Source organism: Mucor mucedo (genome assembly GCF_025094135.1).
Source record: "Mucor mucedo strain NRRL 3635 chromosome Unknown EV154scaffold_51, whole genome shotgun sequence".
Taxonomy (NCBI): Eukaryota; Fungi; Mucoromycota; class Mucoromycetes; order Mucorales; family Mucoraceae; genus Mucor; species Mucor mucedo.
In genome coordinates this window covers 76,038-100,810 of record NW_026252335.1, presented here as the reverse complement: position 1 = coordinate 100,810, position 24,773 = coordinate 76,038, and the positions used below count along the sequence as shown (strand labels likewise).

The 24,773-nt window shown below is 36.5% G+C and overlaps 5 protein-coding genes across 5 annotated transcripts; 2 read left to right on the top strand and 3 right to left on the bottom strand.

Annotated features, from left to right (window-relative positions):
* Positions 1-7,743: 7,743 nt before the first annotated feature.
* Positions 7,744-8,475, bottom strand: EV154DRAFT_481880 (uncharacterized protein; the record flags this gene model as incomplete). The annotated part of the gene is made up of 2 exons (XM_051598433.1): positions 7,744-8,201; positions 8,298-8,475. 2 exons carry the CDS (start codon positions 8,473-8,475, stop codon positions 7,744-7,746), a joined length of 636 nt encoding a protein of 211 aa, XP_051457168.1.
* Positions 8,476-10,696: 2,221 nt separating this feature from the next.
* On the top strand, positions 10,697-11,380 carry EV154DRAFT_481879 (uncharacterized protein; the record flags this gene model as incomplete). The annotated part of the gene is made up of 1 exon (XM_051598432.1): positions 10,697-11,380. The coding sequence occupies one exon, from the start codon at positions 10,697-10,699 to the stop codon at positions 11,378-11,380; it is 684 nt and encodes a 227-aa protein (XP_051457167.1).
* Positions 11,381-13,123: 1,743 nt separating this feature from the next.
* EV154DRAFT_481878 (uncharacterized protein) lies at positions 13,124-14,302 on the bottom strand (the record flags this gene model as incomplete). Its single annotated transcript, XM_051598431.1, has 5 exons — positions 13,124-13,188; positions 13,259-13,323; positions 13,352-13,522; positions 14,060-14,099; positions 14,131-14,302. The coding sequence occupies 5 exons, from the start codon at positions 14,300-14,302 to the stop codon at positions 13,124-13,126; spliced, it is 513 nt and encodes a 170-aa protein (XP_051457166.1).
* Positions 14,303-16,961: 2,659 nt separating this feature from the next.
* EV154DRAFT_421545 (uncharacterized protein) lies at positions 16,962-17,372 on the top strand (the record flags this gene model as incomplete). Its single annotated transcript, XM_051596037.1, has 1 exon — positions 16,962-17,372. One exon carries the CDS (start codon positions 16,962-16,964, stop codon positions 17,370-17,372), a length of 411 nt encoding a protein of 136 aa, XP_051457165.1.
* A 2,254-nt stretch (positions 17,373-19,626) lies between these two features.
* EV154DRAFT_564018 (uncharacterized protein) lies at positions 19,627-21,955 on the bottom strand (the record flags this gene model as incomplete). Its single annotated transcript, XM_051605815.1, has 3 exons — positions 19,627-19,700; positions 19,763-21,864; positions 21,927-21,955. 3 exons carry the CDS (start codon positions 21,953-21,955, stop codon positions 19,627-19,629), a joined length of 2,205 nt encoding a protein of 734 aa, XP_051457164.1.
* Positions 21,956-24,773: the final 2,818 nt, after the last annotated feature.

Sequence of the window (24,773 nt, the reverse complement as noted above, 5' to 3'; positions counted from 1 at the left end):
CGACCGCCTTTTGGACGTTGGAGAGAAGAGAGGTTTCCCGGGCATGCTTGGATCTATAGATTGTATGCACTGGGATTGGAAGAACTGTCCAACGGCATTCCATGGACAGTTCACCGGGAAAAGCGGCAGACCAACTGTGATTTTGGAAGCAGTAGCTTCCCAGGACCTATGGATCTGGCATTCCTTTTTTGGTACTCCTGGTGCTCTCAATGACATTAACGTCATCCACCGCTCCCCCATTTTTTCAACTTTGGCTAAAGGTGATATGCCTGGAGTTACCTTTACGGTCAATGGTAATAGCTATGACAAGGGCTATTATTTGGCAGATGGGATTTATCCAAAGTATGCCACTTTAGTCAAGACCTTACCTAACCCCCAGTCTCAAAAAAGAAAGGTAATTCGTAAAATCGTGTGAGATGTATTGATGCCAATGTGTTATATAATAGAACTTTGCAAAGGCTCAAGAGGCTGCGAGAAAGGATATTGAACGTGCTTTTGGTGTCTTGCAAGCACGCTTTGCTATGGTACAAAGACCTTGCCGGCTCTTTAAGCAAGACGATCTGCATGCAGTCATGACGGCATGCATCATATTACATAATATGATTATTGAGGATGAGCGTGAACTAGATCTTGATCTTGTTTACGAACCCCATTCTGCTCCTCCTCAATCATCTCGTTGTACTATTTCCTTTGGTGAGTTTGTTGCTAACTTTTTCAGTGTTAGAAATGCTGATATGCACGATCAGCTTCAATCTGATTTAATTGATCACTTATGGGATAGACGAGGCGACATGTAGATATCTACAGAATTCTAAATAAAATAGTTTTTTAAAGAGAAAAAGAAGTTTTTATTTATCTCAATTGTTTATCATCCTCAACCAAAAGAGGCTCGCCGTCTTCCACCAAAACAGGTTCCTTATCCTCAACCAAAAGAGGCCCTTCTTTGCCCAAAGATTGTTGATCATCATCATCGGTGATCAAAGATGGTTGATCAGGATCATACAAAGAATTGTCATTCTCTTCCACATTCTTTGCCAAGGAGCGTTTACGGGCCTCCTCTTCCTCCGCCTCCTCCTCCGCCATGATACGATCCATGATGATACGTTGTTTATTCTCAACGTATCTTCTGTATCTTCCATAACTGATGACAGTGGTATCCGTCATCAAGATATCTTTCTCAATCTTACGTTTTTCTTGAGACTTGGCGTAAAGCAATTTCTCCTTGGCAAATGCCATCTTCTCCTTGGTTATCTCGATGTAGGCATTGTAAGATGATGCCAATTCCTTGACTTCTTCCTTGTTGTTTTGCTCTTCGAGCTTCGCCTTCTTACGTCCCATAGGACGTACCTCGTCCGAAGTATCCTCAGCTGAAAGGCTCAATGCCGCTTTCTTTCCCTTGCCTTTGGCTCTTACTTCAGCGATCTCAAGTCTGCTTTTCCATTTTTCACAACTTTCAAGAATCTTGTACAAATGCAAGAATTGGAAACCTTTCTTTTCACTTGGGTCGGCTCTATACATCTCCATGGCTCTATGTATCTTTTATTTCCATAAATATTATGTAAGTTTTTATGTGTTTTAAACGATTTTGAGTATTAATGTATACCATGTCCTCGGGACCTGAGCCACTGGGAGAGGGACCGTTCATACAAGTTTGGAAAAAACCACTAAACTTGCTAACGGACTTCGCAATGGCCGTGAACCGAACCCGGTGAGACGACCAACACCTTTCCCTGGGAGGCGTTTTATACCTCTTGACATAGTTAATGTCGAAGTCATCGGCAATGTTTTGCCAAAAGTCAGGGCCAGTTTGGTCATTACCCTTAATAGGATCGTTACTCATTGAGGACCACGAATGGCACAACTGAACGTCCTCTTCCTCGGTGTAATTAAACCCACGAGTACGCTTGTCAGCTTTAGGGTCTTGTTGCGTTTTAGTCATTGTTTATTCGAAAAATATCAAGAAAGAAAAAAAAAATCGAGAAGTTAAAATTTTTTAAAAAAAATGTGTAATTTCGTAGATCTGTGCAATTTGAGATAAAAAATAAAGTTTATGTAAATTTACTTCAAATTTTAATCAACCGCTGGGGAATCATTTTTTAAATTTTTTTTTTAGATTTACGAAAAGCGCCAATTTAATCAACTGCTGGGGATGCTCTTAGCAGTTACGCATTAAATAGTATCCGTGATAAAAAGGAAAGTCGTGACCAGCATATTCTGTAATTAATTGGCCAAATAATTTAAGTTTCCCATAAGACTAACTTGTCGCTTCGTTATCCCTACAATTGGTACAAAAAATGTAATAGTAGCATTCAAGAAAGTCACATTGTAAATAATAGCCTTCATTGCCACGTCCTAATTAACTGTAGGAGTCGTGGCAATTGTCCTTTCTTAAATGGTGAAAAAAATGAAGATCATCTCTACAAAGCATAATAACTAAATTAATAGATACAAACAATAGAACTACATGAGTTCCGCTCATTCTCTTTTGATTTAACAATCACAATGGCCGATTACGACATTATTGCAAGAACTCAAATGAAAGCAGAGTAATTACGAGATAAACTTAGGGCCTAAAATGCGAAGAGTAACTCGAGTTTGTTATAAGGCGCACATCCTTTAATTATGTAATATTCTCAAAGACAACATCAAAAATGACTATGTAGACTGGCCGTTTTTGGCAGATTCAGACATCCCTTTAAGATCTGCTAATGAAATGTTCAGCGAGACCTAATGTGAGCCAGAAACATGCATATGTAGTTCATGTTAATACAACATTGCGAACCATAGTTGTAACCCTTCTAATTGAGCCAGAGAAAATAAGATAAACCAAACATGTTGTTTAGACAATGTTTTATAATACCATTCTTCCTTTTTGCAAAGGTGACAAGGTACGAACATACATTTTCAAAAAATACTGAGAATCTTATAAAAAACATTTTGTCAAGTAGGAAAACATTCATTTTTTCAATTTGAGGGGAGTCATATTGTGCGATTAAAAAAGCATTATGATGATACGAGTTTCAACGTGAATAAGAAGAAATATATGTGGAACGTATTTCATGATTTGATGATCATAGAAAAGATATTTGACTTCATAGTCCTCTGTCGGGTAAAGGGCCATCGATCCGAAAAAAGATATTTGATTTATTTGCAATGAGTTATGCCGGTGTAAAAAACGCTTCCCGTCTGTGGATAGTATAATTGAGGTAGATTTTGATTCAAAGAAATACAGAGAAGAAACATTTCCGAATGCCTTGCTTACTAATATTTAGACTGCATAAAAATTCGAAAATCACGCAAAACAGGGATATTTATTAAGACGCTTGACATTATACATATAGACAGGAGAGTCCTGAAAACAGCCCAAAATCACAGATGCCCATTTACTACCGTTACATTAGCACTGTCAGAGTTTTAAAACATCTCGTTCTGCTACCGATCCATTGTTAAAGAACATATGTATCGAATATTACACTCCGTGTATTTTGTACCGAACCCACATACAAACGTATGATTTTACCATTGGTGACTAGGGAAAATATTAGGTCAGATAATCGAAGACCAAACAAGTGTAGTAGCATATTAGACATCTGAAGATATAAAAAGTAAAAAAAAAAATTCGTCGAACGACAAGCCAAACAAACTAGCATTAATGACAGAAACAATAAATGATAAAACGTGTGACTTGAATGAATAAATGACAAACAAACGTTTATTTTCCATTACCGACTCAATTTAAAGGGCATTAAAATATTAGATTATAGCAGAATTCCCTCTTTCATTCCAAGCAATTAGATACTATCTTTCATGTCGTTCAAACTAGGTACGTTTTTCTGCTTTTAATAAACAAGCAAAAGAAAGGATATCCCTGACTTTCACCTCATTCTAATTATACTAATATTAACAATATTTGGTTTCCATAGCTTTTTTTCTGAGATCGTTTTCAAAAAAAAAAAAAAAAACACTGATTGCAACAAACGATAAAAAGATATTATAATACTAAGGAAGATGATAAATTGATACATGACAACAGTAATTGCTCAGTTTATAAATGGCCATTGTATCATGACTGGTACATCTTTAACATAACAAAGTTAAATGCAATTTGTATTATTTATTCCAGTTTATTGTGCAATCACTAAACATGCGCTTATTTCATATGCTCAAAACTACATTGACTAGCTTAACATCATTTAATCGTTACGATACCTATTTGGAACGACCTGTTTTTTGATGGATACTTATCCAAATGTTATATATATATCAGCGAAAAACCGATTTTGAAACGTTTTTTAAAGTGACGTAAAGGTAGTGGTAGCCGTGTGTCAATAACTTGTCATTTAAGCATTGTCTTTGGGGTAACAAATACGTTACCCTTTCTATTTAATAACTACCATAAAATCCCTTTTATGCAATGCAACGTCTGTGATATATCGGTAGATGAAATCGCCGAAATATCTTGTCTTGCAATAAGCAAAAAAAGGCAAACGTATTATCTCTACTTCTATTCTTTTCTCAACTTTTTAGTTCTATTGCTTTTTTTCCTTTCCTTTTTTACCTTTTTTCCTTTTCTCTTCGGTTCCATTTTTTTTTAATTTTCCATATTTCCTCTTTTTTTGTCGGTTTTCGGCAAAATGTCTTCGCTGTACCCTAACGAAATTTTGTACGTTATTGACTTTGCAATAAAAAAAAAAGAAAGACGCTGATCTACAGCTGCAGGTTTGAATTTCATCTTTGGCAGTCGAATTATATAATCTCCATTTATGGATTCTACATCTGTAGTAGCTCCTTATTAGTTGGCCATCACAGCCATGAATTTTATCACGACTGTAAAAACTCTCGTTGCCGCTGCAATCTTGGTTGAAATCCCAGTATTACCAGTCTCACCCTCATACAGAGCTTAAATAGCATGCAAGAAAAATGATACGGACATTCTTTCATTTAAAGCAACTTCAAAAAAGCGAAAGAGAAATTTCTTCTTCTGGTCGTGTTTAGAGCAGAAAAAATAACAGAAAAAAAAATTAAAAAGCATTACCCTGCCAGTTGGAAAAACGCCTTTTTTCTTCAAAAACTGATACGCTGTCGCATGCCTTGAATAACAATTCTGAAGTTGCGAAAACGTTCAAATGGGCGTTGGCCATATTGAAACAGATTTCTCACAGAATAATAATAATGTACACAAATAAACTAACTTTTGTGTGTCTTCTTTTTCTCGGTTACTACATATCCTGCTGTGCCGTTTCGTTGCTTTTCCTTTTTCCCACTATGCATTTTTATAACAGTTCTTTTTCTCTGTCATCATCGCAGCACGTAGATGCATTAATTTAGATAATTCTTTGTCAGCACCGGGTCATCTACGTGTTAGGCATCAATCATCAAATCTGTTATAAAAAAGTGATGACTTACTAAACGTTTTCAGTGCTTATTTTAAGCTAAATAAATATGCAATCATTTTACTGTAAATAAAGTAGAACGTTCCCTCTCCTTTCTTTCCCTTCAACATGTATATTATGTAATAACCCTCTATCATCTTTTATTTGTTCTCTCTCTCTCTCTCTCTCTCTCTCTCTCTCTTTTATAATAAATATAATATTTATCGTTTAACTCTTTGTCCTTGTAAGCAGACATTCTAGTATCTGTCCTGTCCGTCTGTCTACTCCTGACATTCTCTGTCAATCGTTGATCTGACGTTCAATTCTTTTGCCGCTCTTTTTTCCCGCCGTATCTTTTCGTCGTCGCTCTTTTCCCATGCGGTTCCCTTTCCTGAACATTACTTTTGAATGACATTTGGTTTTTTAAGCTGTTCATCTTATGTCTTTTCTTTTTTCGGTTTCCCTGTTTTTTCTATTAGGCTAAACCTGCCTACTACTAACCTTATTCGGTATGATTAAAAATTTAGTTTAAGAACTCTATCAACAAAAAGGTGCCCAGACCTATTTATTTTACGAACTGGCTTCAAAATGCGGATTTGAATTCCATTGTAAGACTTACAATTAGAGAATTTTCAATATTGTTGTTTCTTCTGCATCACTGCATTTTTTAAAGATACATAGTAACTTCATAGGATTCAATGAATGCAAAAAATATCATTTCTGTTTGGCTGTGAACTGGTTTTATAAAAGTTGTTTCTATTTTAGACATATTGGTAGTTCGAAAATATTGTGTTTTCAGAGAGTGTTTTTAATTTTTCGATGACGTTATACGCAAATGAATAGGTACCATCGTGATTGGTCAATTAAAAGTATCCGAAATGTCGTAGCAATTGGTGAATTACCGGGAACTTTAAAGGCATCAGACACGATGGTAATCTATAGTGATGGCCAAGGCAGTCATCGCTAATGTTTAATACTGTGTTCCGATTGGACCGTGACCAAAAATATAGTGAGCAAGATTCTACATTGATGGTTAATGAGTAAAACAAAAATATGCCCGCTTGATTCAATTATTGAGTATGTCCCTAAGACCAACTGAGTTTCTTACGAAAACCACCATAATATTTTCTTTCTTTTATAGACCAATAGGAATGGATTAATTTCATTTGCGCCTGACAGGCTAATAAAAGGCAGACTTCCAGCGAGGTTATTTTTGCCCTTTTTTTTTATTTATTTGGAACAATATGAATGAGTGGCATAAATGACATTGAACTTTTTCTATGTAATGTTCTGTTGTCGGAGGAACTGTTTCCGGGAGTCGCGTATGGCAAAGGGTTTAATGACTCAATTGGTCTTCCGCTTTCTCATTTGATTCCACCAACCGATGAGGCTCAGGAGCTGTTGCATTGTTCGACTTTGACTCCTTGGTCTCCTAGAGAGAACTTTGACAGCTGCTCATTACAGGAAGATGCATGTTTTAAGCATTTGGATTGAAGTTCCTCCCCCGCTCCGTTAACCATTTCTCTGGTAAAAGAAACCAAAACAGGACCATCACCCACTGAAATGACGGCCGCATTTCATTCAGTAGGGTCATCAGCTGCAGCAAAATTCAGATTTATCAACTGCTGAAAGCCTACTTCGTCTACAACAACCATTGAAAGAAAAAACATTTCTTCTTCCGGAACGGAGAAAAAATCAACGAAAGTTACAATTGCTGATCTTGTGAATGGGTGTTGGCACAAAAATATAACTTCAACACACATTTGCAAACCGATTTCTAATGTCGATTAATACCTTTCGCTTGCAATGATTTCGACATGTCTTCTAATCGCAAGTCACAACTGACAAGACTTATGAAAATAATCCATCAGCAATCAAAAAATCATTTCTGCAACTACTGCGCTGCTCCGTTCATCAAAGCTGAAAATCATAGAAAGCTCGTTAAAAAGAAGGATGCGAATAACTAATTGACTTTTTTTGTTCTCTTGTTGCCCCTTTTTTTTCTTTGTCGGTTCCCTGCTTTTTTCCACTACACTATATACCCCGTCCGTTTCTCCTTTTTTTAAAATTGTATTTATATCCTCATTGCATAATTAAAAGTCTATAAAAACACCGTACGGATTACGTTTATCCTTTTTTTTTTGTTAGAAATTCTTATAGAGCACATACGCTAAGAATTAGTCTGATTTTGGAAAAACTTAGTCACATGTTAATTTTCAATTTGTCGTTTTTTAAGCTTCCATTGGTCAATTTTTGTTTTTCATTTGGAAACTTTTCTGAAAATCACTCGGTCACTTTTCTGAACTTCAATTAATTCCTTTTTTGAACCTCAATTAGCGACTTATTACAATCCCTGAGTTTTTTTTATGGTTTAAATTATGGTTTCGTGCTCTGGCAGGGGTGAAAACAAATACTCAACAAGCTTAAACACTTCCATCCATGATAGGCAATTATTAAAAGTATTTGGAACAACCCCATGACGCACTTCCGTTTGGATGTAATCGCCAATGTTCTTCTTGTCTATTTTTGTGGTTGATAGAGTAATTATGGTGCATACACACTGCAGAGATAATGATAAAACTGTACAAAGATTCGAAAAAGAACCAGCAGCGCGACAGCGTACGAATACATTTAAAACATCAATGTATGAAGGCCAAGATTTGCCCGTATTCTCCTGACCGTAATCAATATTTTTCTTGGCGATATTTCTGTTCAATCTTTCCATGATGAGACGACTATATCCATTCATGTCGTAGCCTAGACCGTCGTGATACTTAGCAGTAGCACTTCGCTTCGATAAATTAGGATCGATTGTAAATTCAACGTGTTCTTTGACAGGAATTTCACACCATTGCTGACCAAGTAGTTACCTATGGTCATCGTAACAGTGAAGTAATGGGATAATTGTAACAATCCAACACGTACCTTCATACGTTAACCGGTAGTACGCATGACGTTGGCTTTCCCTACAAACATCGGTTAAAACAAACTTAATGACTTTCATCAAGATAGTGATGTGGGCTGTAATATCATCAGGCTGTGCGAACGAACAAGGGAAACGAGGCAATTTCGGCAATTCCACATCGAAGGCCTGATTTTGCATGTTATACGCGGTTTGATATTGTTTCAAAGACACCTTGATGGCTTGATCCACAATTTGCTGTCTTGCAAGTGGTTCTGCTCTGGCAATAAATCCTCATTGTAAAAATTGATTATGGTTGAAACAGGTGACAATGTCAGAAAATTTTCGCGTGAAATTTTGGGCCCTATGGTTGATGTAACGCTGTAGACGCATCCCGAAAGAAAAAGTCGACTTTTTTGTTCTAGTACAAATGCTAGCTACAGTCCTTTGCGTTTTGTGAAAAGACATATGCACCTTCAACCTTTTCAAATCAGAATCGAATTTTCACCAAGGCGACCAAGCACAATGCGAAACAGCATTTGGTGCGTTCTCATTCACAATGACTAATCCAATTAATGACTTTGAGTTGTTGCTGTCTGCCTCTTTAGGCGGCATTTACTTGTTCTGGATGGTTGAAATATGGCGACGTAAATTAAACAAACTATTGAATTATTTCAGACATACGTGACTGGCGTGTTTCGTATGGGGAAGCATCATGGTTCACAACAAGCGTTTTGAATTGTCACAAAAATCTCACAACAAAAAGAAACAATTGTCGACCTTATTCCTTTTTTCTTTTTTATTTCTAATCAAAATAATGCTCAAATACGATTTGAGTAAATTGGACATAAATCAAGGTCAATCGTTTTACAGATACACCTTCTATATTACATCCCCGCAACAGAATTCAAAACACACACACACAGAGTAAACTGTGGTGTCCCAGAGACATAACTCCTTTTCACAGTAGTCAGACTTCACACTATAAAATAATATTGTCATAATTTATGCATGAATGATGATGAGTTATTGTAGTGAACTAAGTCTCTATATGTCACATCATATATTATCAACCCATGTTACAATATTGTTTCTCCTGCTATAGCAAGCTATTTAAAAAGAGTAATTTGTCTATCTTTTAATAAAGTAATCAATTCACAGTCTGGTCCTTTTACAAAGTTAAAAATTTGATTTTTTAATTAACTTTTTGATGCGAAATAATCACGGATTCTTCACAAACAATTTTTTTTGGAACGGTCAAAAGTGTAGCCGATAAATAAATAGAGATTATTGAACTATCAATTTTTTTGCTCCCCCAAACCCTCCATCACCCATTCCTGTAGGTGAATGTTTTGATCCGGCTTTGTGTACAAAAAAATCTACAAAAACACCTTTGGGTGTGTACCACCCGTAATTATGGCGGACACATAGATGACAAGGTGCTGACAAAGAATTGGATGATTGACTGCATGAACGCTTTTTTTAAGTTCCAGCAATAAATCAGCAGCTAATTATGAATCTATTTTCGTAGTATGCGTTGACCATGGTTGGGCATACCCGACATGTCTCCAAAATAGCACTATTTAATCCTCCCTTAATGCATTTCTAGATTATTTGGTCGCTTATATCAGTTACCCTGGGCGTCCTAAATCGCGGTTTATATAAATGTTTTGGGTTGTTCGTAGCGATTACGGTTATATAAACAGCATTGTTATGTACAGAACACTACGTGCTTTAAAGTTCCAAATAAACAGTTCCTTGTCAAATACATGCTTTGTCAATACTTCACTAACATCTGATGTACGTCCTTTTCTCTTTTGGCTGTCTTTCTTTTCAGTGTATTTGTTTCATCACATTCATGAGTAATTAGAAAACTGCTAACGCAAAGCCTCTAAAAGGTCGACTTTTATCCAGGCTTATTTCTAAATATTCGGTTTATCGAACAATACGAATCTTTGTAGCATTGCGTTAGAAATTGCAGAGATTAACAATATTCAATATACAGACATACATATTACAAGGACGACTACAACACAATTAACAAAAGACAATTCCCATGTTATATTCTAAATCGACCATTGTTTTCTCTCCTCTTAAAATGACATTGCAACATTTCACATTAATAAAACAGATTTGCTCGTTAAATATGCGAATGCTCATTCCACAGCCCGGCTCAGCAAAAAAAACTTGGTTTAGCATTAACAGGGTCTTTAAATTGAATCCCTTAAATTCTACTTAAATCCTCAAAAAATCACAAGCACATACGCCTCGGAGGAAACATAGATATGACGTAACAAAATATTTCTTATCGGCCAATAGAAACAGATTAATTTTATTTTAACGTGATAGGCAGTATATTCTCTAATATATTTGTTTACCCGCGGGGGCTTTTTTTTTTCTTTTTTCTTCAGGAATATTCAAAATGAGCATTAACGACATTAACGTTTTTCCTTGCAATGCGGAATTGGTGGATGAGTTGTTTCCAGGAGTCGAGTACGGCAAAGGGTTGAATACTTCAATAGGTCTCGCGCCTTCTCGTATGGAACTTCCATCCGAGGAGGTGCAGGATCTATTGGAATATTCTTCCCTTCCTGCTTGGTCTCCTGGAGACCTCTCTGAAACCAGTTCAATGCGCGATGAATCAATTTTTGATTTTTTTAACCCCTCTTTGTCACCTGTGCCAGAGTCAAACTCCTTGGCAATTAACAACATTGACGATACTGCAAAAAACATCCCGGAAGAATCCGAAGAGCCGGCAGCAACATCAACCTCCATCGGAAACAAAAGAAGAGCGATTTCGTCTTTGGGTACACCGGAAAACAAAAAGCAAAAAACAGCAACTGGTTTCGAATGCCCTGTTTGTCAGCATGTGTTATCCAAAAAATACAATTTGGATACACACTTAAAGACACATGACACAAACAGAGGCAAAGACCATCATTGCACAGATTGTAATATGTCTTTCAACCGCAGCGCACACTTAAAAAGACATAAACAAACAGTGCATGAACAATTAAAGGAACATAGCTGCAATCAATGCCAGTCAAAGTACACACGGGTAGACAACCTAAGAAAACACATTGCAAAAAAGCACATGAATAATTAGTTTTTTTATTTCCCCCTCTCCCGCTCTCACACAAGCCATTTAATAAAAAGCCTTTTTTATAGTACTTTTTTACAAACTCAAGCGTCTGATTTTCTTCTTTTATTTTAGTATCAATATAAAAAAATTTATTAAGAATACCATGATCACAATATTTTCAGCACAGATATTAATGCAAACTACAATGAAAGTCACCGGCCCGTATATATATGGTAGTAGAGGTCTGTCATTCGATTATTAACCAGATCTTAAGTTTTTAAATATTCTCCTTTTTTTTTTTGCAAAACTACAACGTCTGATTTGCGATATTGCTAGTATTATTCATTCTACTTTTTAGCGTTGTACTAAAAGGCGATGATGTAATCCTTACGCAATTTTGGTCGGTTTTCTGTCGACTCTGACATTGATTATACGAAAGAATTTGGAAATATCCCTTCACGGTATAAATCACATCCTCCATAGTGACCCACGGTAAAATAAAGTACACAAACCAAATAAGGCCACCAGTGCAACACTTAAATGTCCGTTTGTTTAGGAACCACAACTTGTTATAGCACAACGCTTAACAACTTCTCCAATTTGATCGTCGGATTATTCAAAGTATATACCCATAATAAAATCTTAATGGAATATATTGACGTTATGCCCATTTTGATAAAGATGTTATTTTACATCATATATCTATTTGCAGACATGCTATTACCAAAACGACCAATTCATTGTAACGGTTGACTACCAATTCGCTACTGTTGACCAGCAAGTAATCCGGGATGTTTTGAGAAAATAGAAGTTGATCAAAACAGAAGAAAAAAGAATTAAAGAAATGACTCTCTGTTAATCCTTTAGTACAGTTATGGAGATAAGGTCATCGCAAAAGGGAGGACGCTTTTTATATCAAAACAACTAGGGGATTGAATCTGGTAAAGAATATATAGTGGCTTATTTCTATCTTCTGAAACATGTCAATTAGATTTATACGGTTTCACGTCAATCAATACTTTATCATATTGATTGGTCCGAATTATGAAGTGGAAATTTCTCATTTACTGATAGTTTAGTAACAGATTAAAGTCAGTCATAACAACCAATGATAACATAATTCCCAATATATAATCTGTAACGAGATTGTACGGGTAATATGAGAGTAACACTCGAATATTTTAATTTAACCATATTGAAGGTCATTCTATACGATCTTTATTGGAGAAAATACGACATAATCTATCCAGAACTCAGTTATAATTCGTATAAGCTTATCGGATTAAACTTCTGCATAGTAGTAGGATTTACATATCCTGTAGTATCTTCTCCGAAACATTAAATATTCCACCTAATCGATTCCTTTACCATACGTCCGAAATTAAATTACAAAAATATAAAATAAGCAATAAGTGAAATCACAAATCTGTTGGTGCCTCAAATTGTATACTGCACATGCAAAATTGGTAACATTCTTTTTCACTCAATTGGATAAATGTCGGTATTCAATTGGACTAGTCACAAACTAATAAGACACTATTGCAACATGTTTGCAATTGTGAGCACAACATCTCTTCTTCAGTTGGAAAAAAAAAGCAGACAGCGGTATTCTTTATGCAGTTATTATTTAGGTAATGACTTGGACCGGAAACGAGGAAAATTGAGTTTTTAATATATTCATTTACCAAGCCAAGGGATTGGTTCATTTTTTAATTCTGCAAATCATCGCATTTGTTGTCTACCAATTCAGATTTAATTTCATAATTTTCAGTCTTTGACTACCAAACCAAAGTTTTCTGTCCTCACTTTCCTTAGACAATATGAACCTCGAGCTACAATAGATTATACATAATTGCGAAAGCAACTAAAAGCTTGCCAATTGAGTTTCTCAGGGACACGTACAGACGTCAAGTACTATCCGCATAATTCTGGAATTATTGCTATCGACGATTCTCTCATTGCAAGTTCTAAAACATTTCATAGGACCCCGCATACTTTTTTGCTACGAGGCATTGGGCAACTGTGTTGTCCGACGCTGTAACGGCAGCAGTAACAGCAACATTGAAATACATAACTATGATGGTATATGTAGCAACGGTGATATTTGCAAAAACAGTGAGCATTGCCACTTCTTCGGCTGCTTTAGAGACTTGCGAATACGAAGGGCTAAAAATAAGTTTACTTGCTCAACCAGTGATTACAAATGTACTAAGAGATACAAAATGTAGAGCAATGTTAAGACAACGTTCCCAAAACTGAAAAAAATATCAAATAACATTTATTTATGCTGTTCTTCTTAGAAACCTTGGGTTGCAACCCTACAACAATAATGCGGTTTCGAAACACAAGCTCTTTCTGTTTTGGTTCTGTTCTTATCATTTGATATCCCGACTATTATTGTACGCTTTTTAGGTCATCATAAAAAAAATGTATTGAAATTCAATTAAATATCAGATCCTGGCCTGTTAATCTTCTTACGATCATTAATCATATCAGGTCATACGTTGTTTTAGATCACGTTTAGTATGCAATTGATTGTTGAGTATTTACGGTTTTGTCTGATGGATTGAAATAAATAATTGATGGAAACTGCTCAATGGAATTCTAAATCCCATAAACCCATGAATAGATACTTGGTGGAAAATGAACAACAAAAATAGAGACTCTCGAGAGCAGTTAAAAGATTATTGGATTAGTTTTTACGATATGACTGCCAATCCATTTACAACTAGTCTAGTAACCTCTGTTACAAATAATAGCTTGTGATTAAATACCTTTATCTACTGATATTGCGTTAGCATGTCGAACCACAAGAAAAAAATGATATGCAATTAACCGCCTTCCAACGGTCTTTTCTTTACGCTTAATCCCCTGTGTGACCATATCAAAAAAATATTTAAAGGCTGTCAAATTGCATTGACTAAGGCGACGTAATACAATCTTCATCCAGTTTTACTTTTTTGTAACCTACTGTTCACTGCAAAAAAAAAGAACTGAAAGGATTCATTAAATAGTTTGCCTAGTCGTAATTCTGCCAGCCAAGCCGTTTATGAGGAGAGGAAGACACAATTTGTATGGCGATACGCACTAAAATTATACAGTAGTGCTAAAAACTGTCTCACAAAACTTACATCGACGATAAAATCCGCAATAATTACAGTATTCAAAAAATTAAAAATGCTCATAGAAGAGGGATGTTAATGACACGTTACACAGTAGTTAGACGTTTTTTGCCGGTGTTACATGCACTACAAACATAGAAAACGTCTTTTTCACATGAAATTGTTTCTGTTTATGGCGTTTTACGGACACTTTTTTCGACTTCCAAATAAGGGCTTTGCCCCAAACTTTTTTTGTCATCCAATTGGGACTTCGATAACCATACACTATAAAAATCCCATCTAAAAAACGTGTTTTTCCCACAACAATGTTCTACTGTTATTTTCGTATTATTTCTACTTGCAATGCCTAAAAAACTTAGCCAAGACACCCGAAACAACGTGAAGTCCCTTATTGCTAGTGGAAAAACAACTAAGCAAATAGTAGAAACAACAGGAGTATCCCGAGCTCAAGTTATTCGAATGAAAAATGTGAATGATCCTGATCGCGAGCAATGTAATGGTGGCCGACCAAGTCTGATTCCTAAGAGAACTACACAAGTAGTTAGTTTTAAAGTTCGAAGGGGTTATCTAGCTACAGCTAAGGATGTTCAGAAGTATTTGCAAGAGATTGGTTACAATTACGGCTATTCTTCGACCACTTACTTAATGAGATCTCTTGATCTTAAATCATCATTCAAGAAAAAAAAACCACTCATTAGCAATGTCAATAGAAAAAAAAGATTTCTTTGTGCTAAAAAACATAAAGACTGGACCGTAGATGACTGGAAAAAAGTTATTTACTCGGACGAGACAAAAGTAAACAGATGGGGATCTGATGGAGCTCAAATTACTTGGAAACATAAAGATGACTCATTGCAGCCTCATAATATTCTAACAAGATTGAAAGGTGCTGGCGGCTCTATAATGGTCTGGGGATGTATGATATCACTTGGAGTAGGCTACGCATGCCGCATAGTGGAGTACCCAATGAATTCCGAGTTGTATACTCACATTCTGGGCACAACATACAAGGACACACTTGATTATTACGGATTAAGCGGTACGGATGTGATTTTCCAACAAGACGGAGATCCCAAGCACACCTCCAAATTTACAAAGCAATGGTTGGAAACAAATAAAATCAACTATATTCGAGACTGGCTACCCAATAGTCCCGACTTGAACCCCATCGAACACCTTTGGCACCACATAAAAGTTAAGTTAGACAGCTATTCGACTAAGCCAAGGAATATAGATGAATTGTGGGACCGCTTCGAAAAGGAATGGAATGGTTTCACTTTGGAGGATATGCAGAGGTATTACGAAAGTATTCCCAAAAGAATTGAGGCAGTTATTAAAGCAAAAGGTGGTTATACAAAATATTAAAATAAACATCGTCCCTCTTCTTTTGACCTAAAAGTAACATTTTTGTGATTGTTTACATGTTGCCTTAAATAGCATAGCTCCAATTACCAAAATAAATAATTAACTGTCATTAACAACTCCTCTTTAAAATTTGGAGCCCGTATCATTGTTTTTCGCCATATGATATTAATTTTAGTTTTTGTGAGACAGTTTTTAGCACTACTGTAAACGTTACAAAAATATCAAAAGCGGGGCTTTCCTTCGCTATGATAAATAGGTTTCAAACAATGTCTCTTTAATAATAAACGCGTCACACTTAGAGGCCGGCGTACGATGTCATAAAAAAACAAGAAAATGACTCATACAAAATAAACATTGAAGGAATCAAGTCATGCAAAAGACATTGCGGTTGGCATTTATGGCAATCGACGACAAATTACATTTTAAATTGAATGGCGATCCGGACAATGCCCAATTCTTCTCCGAGCATGACATGACACCATTCTCCAATAAACAGTTAACATGTTCTGATGGGTTGTCGCGATTACTTCTTTCATGCCTATTATGCCCAATTTTACTTAACTTTAACACTGACATAAAAAACCAAGAATGCTTTTATAACTTTTGAGTCATATGGCAGTATGAATACTACAATCGATTATGATGTAAACACCAAAAGAACTTGAAACTTAGTTTCTCTTATCAACCAATAGGAATGTATTTAATTTTTTCTTAATACTGATAGGTAATAAAAACAAAAATTAGTAGAGAAGCGTGCTTCTTTTTGCTTTTTCTTTTTTTTGCCAACCAACATTAAGAATGAGCTGCATGAACGACATTGACCTTTTTCCCTGTAATGTTGCCTTGTCGGAGGAACTATTTCCAGGAGTGGAGTATGGCAAAGGGCTGAATGACTCGATAGGTATTGCGCTTTCTCGTTTGGATCCTCCATCCGAGGAGGCTCAAGACCTATTGGATTGTTCAACTCTGCCTGCTTGTTCTCCTGGAGACCCCTATGACAGTAGCTCATTACAGGAAGATTCAATTTTTGAATTCTTTAACACCACTACGGACGTCTTCCAATAAAAAAATTGTTGATAGAAGCGGAAGAAACAGGACCATCACAACAACAAAATTCTATGGTATTCGAATCAGTTGCATCAGCCACTGCAGAAACTTCAATAACAGAAACTACCGAGCCTGCCACAACCACAGGAGCAGCGATAAAAAGAAAACCACTTTCCGCTTCCGGCACAAAAGAGACAAAAAAGCAAAAAAGAAGCGAAGTATATGAATGTCCCATTTGTAAATGGGTATTCAAAAAAAAATTCAACTTGGATACGCATGTAAAAACACATGATAGAATCCGTATGGGAAACTTTAGTTGTCCAGATTGCACAAAGTCTTTTGCTCGAAAGCTACATCTAACCAGACACATCAAAACAGTGCACCAGAAAATAAAAGAACATGTCTGCGGTTTTTGCGGCACTCAATATACCCGAGCAGACAATCTCAAAAAGCATGTCGAAAAAAAGCATCCGAACAATTAGTTTTTTCTGTTTTTCCCCGTTTCCTTCGTTTCCTCCGTTTTTTTTTTGCTCCCCTTTTGTCCGCCTCCCCTTCTTCACTACATTCACCATAGTCTCCACCTATTGTCATTAGTATATATAGCCTCTTTGCAAACATCAAAATTTGAAAAACTTACGTATCAGCTGCTTTAATGATATTGGTGGTCGTATATTCTAGCACCTATAAGTATTTCGCAATAGTTTTATCAATTTGATAAATTTTCTACTTGTTGAAATGATTTCCCGTCTACTCAAATCAGGTAGCTTTTACACTAATTAATTAATAATCTGTAAAAATGAACTACTGTACATTCACATCCTAAAAGAAAATAAAACAAGTGTCTTCCTCGGAAACACTATCCAACAAAAAGCCGAAAACCAGTGTGGGTCAAAAATACGCAAACTGCCAACATGTTTTCTCTAAGAAATTTAATTTAGATAAACATTTGAGAACAACCAACACAAACAGAATCAAATATCACCAGTGTTCACATTGCAATATATCTTTCGATCGCAGGACGCATTTAAAAAGACTTAACGAGATTGTACATCCACAGCTAAAAGCACACAATTGCACTCATTGCGAATCAAAGTATATTCGGGCAGAAATTTTTAAAAAGCATGCTGATAATTAGTTCTTATATTTTTCTGTCTTCCCTATACCCTTTCGTTTTCTCTTTTAAATATTTTTTTATAAACGAATTTTTTAGAAAGGTTAAAACATAGTCATTATGTCCTGTCCTAAAAACGTAGTAGGGAGACCAAAATTAAAATAAGAGGGAAGTCGGTCGTTAAAGTGATACCAGATGATTGGTTGATAGTTTATAGAGATAGGAAATTGTAGTTAAGTTCCTTCGTAGCTAAACTTATTAACGAGACTTTTTGATGAAAATAAAGATAATGTTTTATTGTATTTTTGTGTAGGTTTTTTATATGAATTGAATATTATACTATATTAGTTTCTAACTAATGTCAACGCTAAGTTATACTAATTTGGCGTCGGCTTCTCTGATCTGTCTAATTTAGTATGTGTTAAGTTATAATACCGATTAATCAAGTGATGACATCTAGGCTCACGACAAAATATTACTACGTAGACAATCACAACCCTATTAGTCGTTATAAATTTCACTGTCTTCACCCTATAAATTAAACAATCCTGAAAACGTTTTATTAATTCATCAAAAGTATCTATTTTTCCTAGTAGCATAGATAGCAGTAGTCCTATGTTCGATTTTTTCGTTGCTCGACGTATACTTTCTACACAGTTTAAATTACACATCAATCAGTTATAGGAGTTGTTCAAATTTTATGGCTATCAAAACATAATGGTAGAAGGAAGAGTCAAAAAAGAAACCCGTAGCATATGTTCATTTTTAAATAATCTCCCAATTCGACCATGGTATGTATGACATGAGGTTACTGTCAGCATATTTAAAAAATGTATAGTTTTAGGCGAGCTGAAGGACAAGATCATGTAACTACTAGGTAATTTCACAATGGAGAACGTGTTGTCAGCGACATACTTCCGCGCTGTAGCAGCATTAGAGACTATGATCGCAACATAATTATTCAACGGAGGGTGATATTTTCGTGTCGCCAGTTGGATCATAATTCGTAATTAATGAGTATATAAGGGATTCATACAAGAACTTCCGCGTGTTTAAAAAAACTACTAATTTCGACATTAGACTATTTTGTTTTTATAAAAAAATAACGGTAAAATCCAATTATGAAAACATTTACGTAAAAAAACAAGAGCAATGTTAAAGTCAACTATTTTACCTAATGACTAGTTTTTATTTATTTCAATGTTGAAAAAGTTAAAAAAAAATAGCATCACCATCTAGTGAATTAAAACTTCGCTTTACGAAGTAGATTAGGAATGACAAAGATAGAAATGACGTCGGAACAAAATTCGTTTATGGAATGTATTTTCTGAAACTTTTTAGATAATTACAGACCTTCTACTATAGTTGAGTACGCCAGTCGAATGAACTTCTCTTCCGCCATTGGTCCATTTTTCTTTAAATTATAAAAACTAACATGCCCAAGAGAAGCGTAACCGTGGGTTAATATTTCTCAAAAATTTCTGTTCTTCAAATTACCACCATCTTTGAATTTAATAGTAATATTCCTAAGATTATGTCAATAACTTTCGCATTCTCTTTCCCAATGGCCACCGAAATCATTAAAATAGAAATAAAAGAGTCAAAATTGAGATAAAATAAAAAGTTTATTTTTTGAGCAGACGCTCACGAACGGATAAGGGCTTTTTACCCTCGTTCTCCTGGATCAAGAGTTCTTCCTCTATGAACATACAAAAAATTAGTCAAAACAGAATTAAAAGATATCGATACTAGTATACGTACCTTCCTCCTCCAAGGTGTCGAAAAAGTCCTTCAACTCTCGACGATCCCGTACCCGGTTGACTCGTGCAACACTAGGTTGACGAGTCATGCGGGAGAGGCTCGCGAGAGAAGAAGGACCAGCTTTCGGTTCACCTTGGGGTTCGGAATCGGGATCATTACCCATACCAGAAGAACGACGGGCAGATTTTCTTCTGGCTCCCGCCATTTGAAATCCCAAAGAAGAAGAACCTCTCAACACAGCAGCACCAGACGTCTTCCTTCTCTTATCATCGGTTTCAAGGTCCGAAGAACCGAAACCCACCTCAGACAACTTCCTTTTCCCGAGGTTTTGGGAAGCCCCCAGAGAAACCAACAAGCCAGAACTACCTCCAGAACAACCAGAAAATCCAAAGTCTGCCCCGACAGGCACGACAGAATCAAACTCGGCGTAATGTGGCTCGTCCGCCGCCCAAAAAAAAGAGGAGTCAGACCAGAAGCCACACAAACCATCTCGAGCAGCAACAGGATCACGCGAACAACCCAAAGCAGAGACAGGTTCAACCTCGTCAAAATCCATATCATCTGCCAAAGAAGGCTCGACAGGAGGCGGAGACAAAGACAAGGAACCAGACAACAAAGCGCCACCAGCAGCAAATGGCGCAAGGGCCCGAGCAACAGCAGCGGAAGGAGAAACGTCATTGTCTTGTTCCAAGAGAGGAAACAAGAAAGAACACGACGAAAAGGTCAAAGACCAGAAAGAGCCAACTCCAGACACAACAGGATCAATTTCCATATTGTCACCTCCCAAAGAAGAACAAGAGAGAGACGAAGGCGAAACAGGAACAACGAAAGCAACGTCAGAAACAGGCACAAAAGGAGCAACAGGAGCAACCGCACTACCTACAGCAGAGACATGGTTGACCTCCTCAAGATCAATTTCACCTGTCAAAGCAAGCTCCGTTGCACAAGGAGACAAAGGAACAGAACGGGACAACAAAGAGTCACCAGCAGCAAAAGGCGCAAGTGCCTGAGCAACAACAACAGAAGGCGAAACCTCATAGTCTTGTTCCAAGAGAGGAAACAAGAAAGAAGACGACGAAAAGGTCAAAGACCAAAAAGACCCAACACCAGCCACAACAGAATCAATTTCCATATCGTCTGTTCCCAAAGACGGACAAGAAAAAGACGAAGGCAAACTTTCTGTGGAAGGAGGCGAAACAGGAGCAACAAAAGCAACGGGAGAAACAGACACATCGGGACCAACAGGACAGACAGGCACAACGGGAGCAGCAGGAGAAAAATGTGCAAGAGGAGCAACAAAAGAAAAAGGCAAAGGGGGAGCGACGGGAGAAAAAGGCGCAACGGGAGCGACGTAAGCACCGGGAGCAACAAACGCAACAGGGGCAACGGGAGCAACGACGGGAGCAGCGACGGGAGCAACCCAGATATTTTCAGCTGCTCTGACTTCTACCAGAACCGAACAACCGACAGACAAAGAATTCTTGTACAACCAAGCCTTGGTGATGGTTTGACACACCAAAGCCCAGCGGTCAACAGCAACACTACCTGTTTTTAATTCCGGTGCCAGGGTTACAACACAAGAGGTCCAAAGGAACGAACCAACCGTACTCCTACCTCTTTCTTGTTGGGGTGAGGCGACGAGCGAATACCCCAGAGCAGTGCACGGAGCACCCAAAGAACAAGCGCGGTCCAAAGACAAACAAACGGTGCTCATACGGAATGGAGAGAGGGGGACAGGGGCTGGAAGAAGGGAGAAAACCCAATTTCCAGTTTGCTCTACCACAGAAGGAGCACTGGCGGGGACAGGACAAAGAGGAGCCCAGCCAACGTGATCATTGCTTTTTTGGTTGTTGATGTTGATCTTTTTGTTGTTGGTATTGTTGTTATTGTTGTTGCTGTTGTCTTTATTATTGTCCTTGTTGTTGTTATTGTTGTCGCTTTTTTTCTGGATATTGTTGCCTTTCTTGTGGATTGCAACGGAAGGAAGACCGCGAATTAAAAAAGCAAGTACTTTTTCCCGCAAGAACAAGTTAATGGCTTGCATCACGAAGCAGACAACGCAAGACAAGAAGAAGACAAAGTTTGACATTTCAAGCGTAATTCTGTGAATGGTGAAATTAGAATTCATGATCATGTCATCACTTTCAATTTATTTATTACTTACTGGTCTGCGAAATGGTGGTAATCAGTCATTTTAAAATAAAAAAAGCAGATAAAGAAAGGTTAAAAAAAATTGTTTTCCAAAATCTAAACAACTAAAAAAAAAAGTGACGGTTTTCATAGAAAAGCCGCTCAAACATATTAGTCACAAAATCATAGTTTACAATAAAATACGCCTAAATATAAGCCACAACAAGATACACTTAAATATAAGCCACAAGAAACTCTTCCCCTAAAATTCTAATATTCTTCGAGTAAACGTATTTATTTCTGATAACACTCGTACTTTTTTACATACCGCTTCGACCGGTTATGACTGTGTAAATATTTAAATTTACGGATCATAACCGGAATCCGTTTAATAAACAAATAACTGGGACTCCAGCGGTGGCCACTCAATTATTATAATGCGGGTGTCAGTTCATTCCTTCTATTAATTTAACAACCATACCGTCAATTTGCTGTAATAACTTAAAAAACTGTACTATCTTCATTCAGTAATTAATTTATTAGCCTGCCTTTTTTAGACTGATTAATACCATTATGTACGGAAGTATAGTATGGTGTCATTTAACTAAAATCTACCGATGGGGATACCATAGTGGCTACGTCTTTGACAATTCAGATTATAGCTCTACTATGACTGTATTGATATTCGCTATATGCTATGAAAGATCCAACATCATTCGCTTTGCTAAAATAAAGGTGATGTTGAATTCTTTTTTATTACTGGATTAATTGAAGCATATATTCGGATATGCTGTACAATCATGGGATGAAATTAGGGAAAACGATGCATTCAAATGGATTTAATATTAGGATTTCTGCGATGAAAACGTTTTTATTTTGTAACAAAAAAACGTATACAAACGAGATATAATTACACATTTCAAATAATAACCTTAAATTTTCCTGTGATTGTTGGGGATCCTGTAATTATCAGGGGAAGTGAAGAAGTATATTGTTTTCTTACCATGGTATTCACTTTAACTACACTACACAAATAAAAAGCAGCGTTGCAATGATATGCTTACTAAAAAACGCAAATTTGGTGTTGAAGATAGTGGGACAGAGTATCAGTAAGACGATTAAAAAACTAACAATCTGAAGACTAGCATACGCTTATTATTTATGGCTGCCAGCGGATATACAGTTGTGGACTACGGTGATAATGAAACAGAATGCAAAATGGGGTGTGAAGATGAGTGATAGCTCGACAATTTATTTTTAGGACAATACGTTATTTAAGCAAAAAAAGCTTACCCTGAATAAAATCAAAAAGTAGCCAAAACAGGCTGTTTTACTATCATTAAATAGGCGAGATCTATGATAGAAGCTGTAAAGTATGGGCAATTAATAACAAACAATTAATATGATATACAAATGCATTGTGCATATTCTTTAACCATATCAGGCTGTAAAATGATGAGCATTGTTTGGCTCAGTACATACAGCGTCCTGAGAGCCTAAAACCTTCCTTCGTTACTAGCTTTTTTATTGTTACGAATTGTCATGCAGACGTACCGTTTTATTTTGGCGGTGTATTAGGCAACTAAGGAACGGCCAGTCGTGCCTAAACTACTGCTGTAACCAGAATCTTTTAGGCATTTATAAAATATGCTTGTCAGTCTTTAAAAGTTTTAAGACGGATTGCTTATCTTACTAGTTTGTATATAATAACAAAACTTACTTTGGAAGAATGAAAAAAATCTGGTGTACTGATGCAAGTAAAAAAGATGTAGATCATTTTGTAAAGAGAGAATCATTAAACGGGATAAAAACTAAGAAATAAGTGACAATGTGTTGTGCCAACGTAGAGAAAAGATGACTTCTCATGAAAAAAAAGGCACGAACCGATTAGTACGGATTGGGAGGGGTGGCCTTTTTTAAGATTTTTACTGTAGGGTCATATATGGGGTTGGGCTGATCACTTCTTCCAAATAAGCACGATACACGAGTAATAGTAGCTGGCATGGAACTGCCCTTCAATGAATGATTATCAATCCAAAAAAAAACCAGGGAATTGAAAAAGAATGTAAAATAAATGTAATAAAATAACGAAGGATGAAAGGATTAAATGTTTTTTTTACTGTGACCAGATCATTGTGTGCAATAAATAGTCTAATTATGACCAGGGAGCCAAATTGAAACAAAATTGTTTTGTACGCTTTTTGTGATCACAACATGACAAATTACTTGAAAAGTAACTCAACATTCCGTGACTGCCAATTGAAACCAGCCCAACCATATTTTTTACTAAACATCAATCATAACCGATCCTTTTCGATTGCATTTTTATCCCAACTTTACTAAATAAAAGTTGTTACAAATAACCGAATCATAAACTAAATTATTAATACTAGTCCTAATGAACTTGGCCCTATTGAATATGGACGTTTATTCGGTGCATGGAAGTGGGGAGGATTGTTTGCGGAGATTGGCCGTCAGTTTGGTATCCCCAAAGATACCGTTAGGGATGCTTTAAATTGGTATACTAAAACCAACTCCACGTTAGCATCCATGAGAAAGGGGGCTCAGAAAAAGATTTTTATCGAACAGGATACTAATTTAAGACTTGCAATCCGTCGCAATCCAGTTAACAGCTATACTGATAATTGAAAGGCCGCGGTCACGTCAGGTTTGGAGTTATCTTAGGCGTCATACCGCAAATGCATCAAGAAAAGATGGTTCCAGCAATGTAACATCACTGAAGTACCATTTCGGACGGATGTCCAAAAGAAAAAGAGGGTTTTGTGATGTAAGGATATGGTGAATTGGTCTTCTGATTAGTGGCATTCTTTTATTTGGTCTGATGAGTTGATGTTTAGACTTGCAAGAGATGCTGATGGTG